Below are 7,498 nucleotides of genomic sequence, written 5' to 3'. Positions count from 1 at the left end.
TGCAGCCGTGTTGCTAATTATTTGAAAAACGATGAACTCAAAAATAATCTTTAGAATTCTGTTAAGTAGAGATGGGCCGAATATTCGGTAATTATTCGGTATTCGGCATATTTTTCAATGTTCATATTCGGCCGAATCGTTTGAATCGAACTGCCGAATATTTATCGAATAAACAATTTTTTTAGGGCGCCCGCTAGTTAGCGCGGACTCACTTCGCGAACAGGTATGAGACGTTTCCGTTTCTTTCCATAAACATTCCCGGTCAGTCGGGAGGAGAAGGGTCAAAAACAGGTTGTAACGTGTTTTTTTTGTTTCTGCACTTATAAGTGCAGACCGCGGACTTGACAGAACTTGTTTTCAGCGTTTTAGCCCAACCGTATATTTGGCTCAAAGATAAATACCGAACCGAATATTCGTTCGTATTCGGCAAAGTACACATTCGGTTCATCTCTACTGTTAAGTAAATATTTACGTACGAGTAGGTACTTATTACCTCTGAAAATTACAATTGTATTACGATACTATGTTACGGACTTCTTCCAGCAAACTTACAGCTGTGAATTTTTTCGCTTTATGCAATAATTTGCAAATGACCGGTTCTTCGAGGAAATGGACGACGTAGATGTCTCCATTGTCCGTCTCCACTTCGAGCCGCTCCAAAATTTCCTTCACTTGATCCTTGTATGGAGTTACCCTTTCTTCAGGAAGCAGAGAGAAGTGCCAAGGCAAACAAATCTCTAGCACATTCCAGATCACTTTCTGGCTCACGGCGTACGCTATGTTAGGATCTTCCTCAGGCAATTCTACCTTTTGTTCCTCTTCGACTTTTAATTCCTCTTCTTTTACATCCGGAATCTCATACTCTTGACAAGGTGGACATATGAACGTGTTTCGCACTTCAACCGCCGATTGCACTTTGATTTTACTCGCTATGTTTAGGTTAGTTTCTTTGGACTGTCGAGCGCTTTGCGACGTACTTTGTTCACCTTTCTTTAATTTAGGGCCTGATCCCTTTGCGGCTTTTTTACCTTTCTTACCTTCAGCTGCAGTGGCAGGATCATAAGGCACCTCTACTATACTAGTGCCCACGCATATGTCAATTACTTTGGCAATAACTTTATCTAGTAGAAGATTGGTGCATTCTAAAGCGCATGCGCGACAAGCATCTCGATATTTTTTTTCTTTAATTAAATGGCAAACGATTTCGTTGCATTCTTCATACGAGTGACAAACCTTCTTTCCAACTGCCACAGATAGAGCTGCAGCGAAACCTTCAATTGGATTGGGACTTTTGCATAGAGCTAACAAAAGTGCTGAATAATTAATCATATCTTTTGTGGTTTCATAAAGGCTAAATAGGAACTCTTTGATTAGGTTCTTTCTCAGTTGCTCACATGGGTCTAGTATGTCAAAGTCTCGTTCAAACCATAGTTCTGTTGTAGTGTAACCTTCTTTGTCGATAAGCTCTGTCGAATCCTGATCAATACAACGTAATTCATGGCGCAAATCGAGCAGCTCTTCTACAGATGGAAATCTTATATTTGCACAGTAAATCAGGAAATCTCTCCAATCCACGTAAGCAGTGTCGCCGAACATCTGGAATACCAATTTTGGCACATGTTCGGGGTCTAACCGCTTCCACAGTTCTGGAACGAGTGAGCCGTCACATGTTTCGTGGCCAAATATTAGAAAGTCTTGTAAGAGATATATAAATGCCTGTTGTAGTGCAATTCCTGATGGAGCGACAATCTTGAATTGAGACCTCAAACGCTCCAATTGAGCAACTTTAAATTCCATGTCAGATACGTAGTCATCAATTCGAGCAGCAGCAGGCGGTGCCCTAGGTGAAAACTGCAGAAGATTAGGATCAATAACGAATGTGTCATGCTCCAAAATAAGACTTTCTGGAATTCGCCGACAATCTTCAACAGCTAGTTGAATATATTTACAAAGGCGATCTACGGATTCAATTTCGTTCAAATAATATGTATTGATTTCGTTTTGCACTAGCGTAAATGTTTTGTAAATTATATCATTGAATAACTTCATGTCCCGGTAGCATTTATACTGGAGGGCTAGTATGCGTAAGCTGGCCCTGTACATTTCTCCATTAATACCCATTGTCCATTCATCAATACATTTTAGTGCATTATTCTTGAATATATCCTCTGATGTCTGACCAGTCAGTATGTTGGAACCTGAATCTTCTTTTTTCCTAGGAGCGGACACTAGCTTAGCATGTTCAAGATATTCCCTACTGATGAGAGAGCGATAAGAATCATTTGTCTCTTTGATCACTTTTAACGCAAATTTGGCATTATTATCCAAAATAATATTAAATGGATTGTTACTATAATCAATTTGGATATTTTTTATCTGTAGGTCAAGAAATGCTGTTCTTAAATGTCTGAAAACTTTGTCTTCTCCACCGGATTTCCTGGTTGCTGTGGAATCGGCTTCATCCTGTAGGTCATAACTTATTCTAGTTAATTCTTTGCTTGTTAGACGGTCGTTCGGTGGCATTTTTTTGAGTTGAGCATAGTAGAAGTCATGAAGAGCTTGGAAGGATAACATTGACCTGAAATTCAAACATTTATTGGTAAATAATTACAATTTACATGCAGCTTACGACAGTTTATGTATATGTCTGATTTTCTTGCCATAGCAAGGACAAAATGCTAGCTTTAGAACAAATCCTTAAGTACACAGCGAACGGGTGGAGTCGGAGCGCATTTCACATTTGTACGCCCGCAAGCCGGTCGGCTCCTCGCCGATGGCCTCCATCGCTTCCTTCTTCTTCCTGGCGTTATCCCGGCATTTTGCCACGGCTCATGGGAGCCTGGGGTCCGCTTGACAACTAATCCCATGATTTGACGTAGGCACTAGTTTTTACGAAAGCGACTGCCATCTGACCTTCCAACCCAGAGGGGAAACTAGGCCTTATTGGGATTAGTCCGGTTTCCTCGCGATGTTTTCCTTCACCGAAAAGCGTCTGGCAAATATCAAATGATATTTCGTACATAAGTTCCGAAAAACTCATTGGTACGAGCCGGGGTTTGAACCCGCGACCTCCGGATTGAAAGTCACACGCTCTTACCGCTAGGCCACCAGCGCTTTTTCGCCTCCATCGCTTCCACCGTACATAATGTATAGGCACATAAAAAATGCGCTCCGGCGCGGCCCGACTCCTGACAGTCGGTGGGAATTGTACATTATGGAAATCACACGCGATTATTTATAAGCTACTAAGGATTGATTATCTTTTTAGGGCTTACCTACCGTAGGGCTTAGTCAATTTGTGTAAAAATTTCGGTATCGTCTTGGGTCGTCCCATTCGTTTTTCGTCAAGTTCTTAAATTAGTCCTATTCTGCTTTCGTCACTCATTATACATTCGTCACAATCGTCGGTGGCTTTCAATGTAGAATGAGTGACGAAAGCAGAATAGGACTAATATAAGAACTTGACGAAAAACGAATGGGACGACCCAAGGCGATACCAAAATTTCCTATAATAATTATTTATTTATTTACCTATTTATTTCCGCTTGCATACATGAGATGTACGAATTAGCCATCGCAGTAAGCTCTTCCATTGCCCAATTATCCAGAATAAGGGCCTGTCTTTTTTGTTCCGCGTGTAATTTCCTTTCATCGCAAATATGGTAAAGTTTTTTCTGTAAATCTTTCACTCTGCAGTGCCATTCATTTTTTGTAACAGCGACGGTTGTCCAATCGCTTTCGAATTCATTATAATCCTTTTGAAATTGGCTTACTAAATCCTGTTTGTTTGACGGTAATGTGATGATTTGGGTCATCTTATCTTTGATGAATCTAACGTAAAGCGCCAAAGTATTCATCTGCAGGCGAATAGCAAAGAATAACTGTTTCATGTCGTGGAGATATATTTTCTCAACTTCTTCCCAACATGTCGCTAACGCTGCTCCAATTGTTTGTGAAAAAGGTATTTTACCGTAGTCCCAGTCTTCCTCTCCAGCTAAAACTGTTACTTCGTCCACTACTTCATTATTTTCAGATTCTACTTCAGCCTCTTCAGCTACAATCTCATTTAAAGTATCTACTTGCGTAATGTCTGGAGAAGAAGGTTCTTTGACCACGTTCAGGCCAGAGTGTGATATTAGTCTTGATTGATTAATTTTAGACTTTGCTACTAAATCTTTTGATTTGCCTCCTGCCATCTCGGGCTTTAGAATTTTTGATTTTGTTCTTTTATCAGTAGAAGTCGGAAAATTAAGGTTACTTAATACATTTTCACCAAATAATGCATCAGAGTATGACGTCACAGACGCAGTAATACAGTCCCCTATTATGTATTTGCAGATTTGTGCCAAAAAATCTTTTTCGATTACCAATTCATAGTACATGCTGTAATTAATCCCTAAAACGGAGTAAAATCTTTCTATTAGCTCGGAATTTTCTTCGTTTAAATCCCAAATAACGAGTTCTTGAAGAATATCTTCTGTTTCTTTTAATTGGATATAACAGGTAAAGTAGCTTTCAAATGGTTTTTCAGTCTCTATTTTATGGGGATTGTTTACAAGCATCGATTTACGTATCTCTTTATATTCATCTTTTTCAACTGTGCGATGATTTGCAATGGCTTCTTCTAAGTAAATGTCATCTTTATCTACTAAGCTTTCTTCACCTGGAGGAGCGCATCCGGTAAACGCCTCTTCTAGAATTTGTGCTGTTCGATATGAATTAGGGTAGTTTATTATAACAAACCCGGTAATATCATCTTGGGCCTTTATATATTCCACGATCATAGCAGCCAACAAATAATCTGTTAATGCGTCACCACCGCTCAAACCCTCGTACGCATATTTTCCTAAGTCCGCAGCTGTAGAAAATACTATTTCTTCCTCGGGTAGTATCTTTGGTGTTTGTGTTTGTTTAGTGTTAGGAGGTAGTGCACCAATGACAGGAAGAGGTTCCAGTCCTTTACTCATTATTTCATCATCTGTTTTCATTAACTTGATTAGCTCTTTCTCGGGCTCTTCTTGAGCAGCAAGCAGAAATTTATCGAATGATAGTTCAATATCTATGCACCCTACCATTTCAGCCTTAAATTGTTTTAGACAGTAGTTAATAGCAGCCTCGATTCGAACTACATGTATACGCCTATAGTCCAGTAATGTTTGCATTGCAGTGGTTATAGCTCTGTCAGGTAGATTACGCAATATAGCCTTAGATGTAAACTGCGGCAGATCGGCAGGAGGTCTGGATGGAGGGTAAGGGTACTTTATTTCCAGTAATGTATACACAACATGACCTAGTACACGCGTGCCGAGGTATTCAAATTTTCTTTCTTCGGACTCTGGGTCAAAATTAGGAATCAAATGGTCCAAATTCCAAGGTCCAGTATAATTATGATACTCCAAGAATTCGCTATCGTTCATTGCCTCTTGCCTGTCCAATTCTAGTCTTATTATTTCTTCAACTTCTGGGGGCACCTCCTCTTCAAAGGCAGGTTCGTAAAGGACATCTTCTGTGGGCTCTAATATTTCAAAAATAGGTTGTTGTTTAAAATACAGTATTTTCCACTCATGAATGTAGTGTTCTGGAATATCATCACCAATAAGTTTCTTGAAATAAGCATACCTGGTCGCATAATCAACAATTGATAACATAGTTTCATAACATATCTCATAATAGTGTTGTCGTTTTCTTTTTATTTTTTCTGCATATAGTCTCTTATGCAGCATATTTTGTCGAGTTTTCTCAAAACCTATTTCGTCTAGAGCCGAATTAATTTGCTCTTTGATATTGTCAAGATACTGATCAAATTGTTTTCTCCTTTGCTCGGCAAACTCTTTTTCTGCTCTGACCCTGTTTTGAAACATATTACGAGCTTGTTGCTTAGTCTCCATTATTTGTGTACACATTTGTTTCTCAAACTGCGACAGTTTCAATACTTTCTTAGCTAGTTCAGTATCAAGGTTAGTTTCTTCTTCATTGATCGTCTGGTTCCACATTGCGCTGCTGAGCGCGGTTGTCATTTGCTTTTGGAATTCCTCCGAGTCTGCTTTTTTGTGCATTCTAGTATAGAGATTTTCCATGTAATTTTGAGCCCATTCAGAACCCATCAGCGCTTTACTTTCTTCAGCAGCCTTCTTTTCCATTTCTAAAAGTTCTTTGTACGTATAGGGTCTGGTTTTACACGGAAATTTCTTTGAGAATATTTCCATATCTTTTTTGTCTTTTTCAGTAAGCTTTTTGGGTTTTGATATGGGATAATAACATGGCGTCTTCTTTTCTTCTATATTCTGCAGTGTCTTAACATATTTATGACGTAAGTATGCAAAGGTCTCTTTTACTTCTTCGGATTTCTTTCTCTGCCACTCAATAAAATGCTTCTCGTTTAGTAAAGGTTTTGACAAGAAATCGATGGTAGGCTCTTCTTTTTCCTCAATCTTATCAACTTTGAATCTGGTGTCCATTTTTTTCACCAAATTGGAAACCATTTTTCTTTCGCGTTTGATAAAATCTATACGGTCCATTTTATCCAAATGAAGAAATAGTTGGTAGAAAAGCCTTAATAAAGCGGTTCCTTTGCCTTCCTTCGTATTCGCAAGATCAGTTGAGGTCAAATTTATTTCTAGTTCACGTAACCATTCCCGTAAATATTCCCAGTTGTTATCGATGTCTTTCGGGGCGTTACTAGGCCGGATGAGGTAATGCTTCTCCTCATTTATAACATTGTAGCTGAGCAGAACGCTTGCAATGACGTGTCCGTTTTTCATCATGTTACCAAATTCTTCAGCTTTCCACACAATCTGCCGTTGTAGCCTCTCCGTTAGCCATTCTTTAAGTATTTCAGCCATTATTATAAATATTATAATAATATTTTCATAATTTTATTACAGTGCATTGCATCAGAACTCGATAAAAAATTGTCAATTCAATGTCAAAAACAAATCGATAAATAGATAAATAGTCAAAAAGTCAGAGCAAACTGTCAATTACTTTATGGCCATATTTATCTTTTCTTTAGCCCTCAAGCCTCTTTTATTCGGCAAACTGTTTTCTTTCGTTGTTCCGCTTCCACATCAGCCGTATATTTTTTCCAGTGGAAGTGGTATAGTCGCACCAATAAAAGTCTGCAGCGGATTTGGTAGCCCACGCTGTGTAAGTGTTATTTATACGTCATAATTTCATAGAAGTTTGACGTTTAAAATTACACTTGCACTGCGTGGGCTATCAAAATCGCTGCAGACTTTTTACGGTCTAACTTTAAGCCATTTCCGTCAGTAGAACAAGGCAGCAATTTTAAAAAGTTAGGCGCGAAAAGTCGATTATCAATATCATAGAAAATTTGAATTTCGCGCCTTCTTCTGCTTACAAAAGTGGGTTTACCAGAGTATAGTAGATCGTAATTTTGATATAGTTTGGTAAGCCATTTCCGTTAGTAGAAAAAGTGGCAAACTAAAAAAAAATGTAGGCGCGAAGAGTTGTGCTCCCAAAGAATATAAATGTATAG

The 7,498-nt window shown here is 38.7% G+C and overlaps 1 protein-coding gene across 1 annotated transcript; it reads right to left on the bottom strand.

Annotated features, from left to right (window-relative positions):
• Positions 1-495: 495 nt before the first annotated feature.
• Positions 496-6,848, bottom strand: LOC134672934 (sperm flagellar protein 2-like). Its single transcript, XM_063530886.1, has 2 exons — positions 3,532-6,848; positions 496-2,578 (listed from the first exon to the last, which is right to left on the bottom strand). Exons 1-2 carry the CDS (start codon positions 6,840-6,842, stop codon positions 514-516), a joined length of 5,376 nt encoding a protein of 1,791 aa, XP_063386956.1. The 5' UTR covers positions 6,843-6,848; the 3' UTR covers positions 496-513.
• Between the last annotated feature and the right edge of the window lie 650 nt (positions 6,849-7,498).

This window comes from Cydia fagiglandana, chromosome 17 (genome assembly GCF_963556715.1).
Source record: "Cydia fagiglandana chromosome 17, ilCydFagi1.1, whole genome shotgun sequence".
Classification (NCBI taxonomy): Eukaryota; Metazoa; Arthropoda; class Insecta; order Lepidoptera; family Tortricidae; genus Cydia; species Cydia fagiglandana.
This window is presented reverse-complemented; position numbering and strand designations above follow the sequence as displayed.

Coding starts and splice junctions, on each gene's coding strand:
- LOC134672934 (XM_063530886.1), bottom strand. CDS start 6,842: ATGGCTGAAATACTTAAAGAATGGCTAACGGAGAGGCTACAACGGCAG. Junction 2,579..3,531: donor ATGCAAGCGGAAATAAATAG/GTAAATAAATAA, acceptor TTTGAATTTCAG/GTCAATGTTATCCTTCCAAG.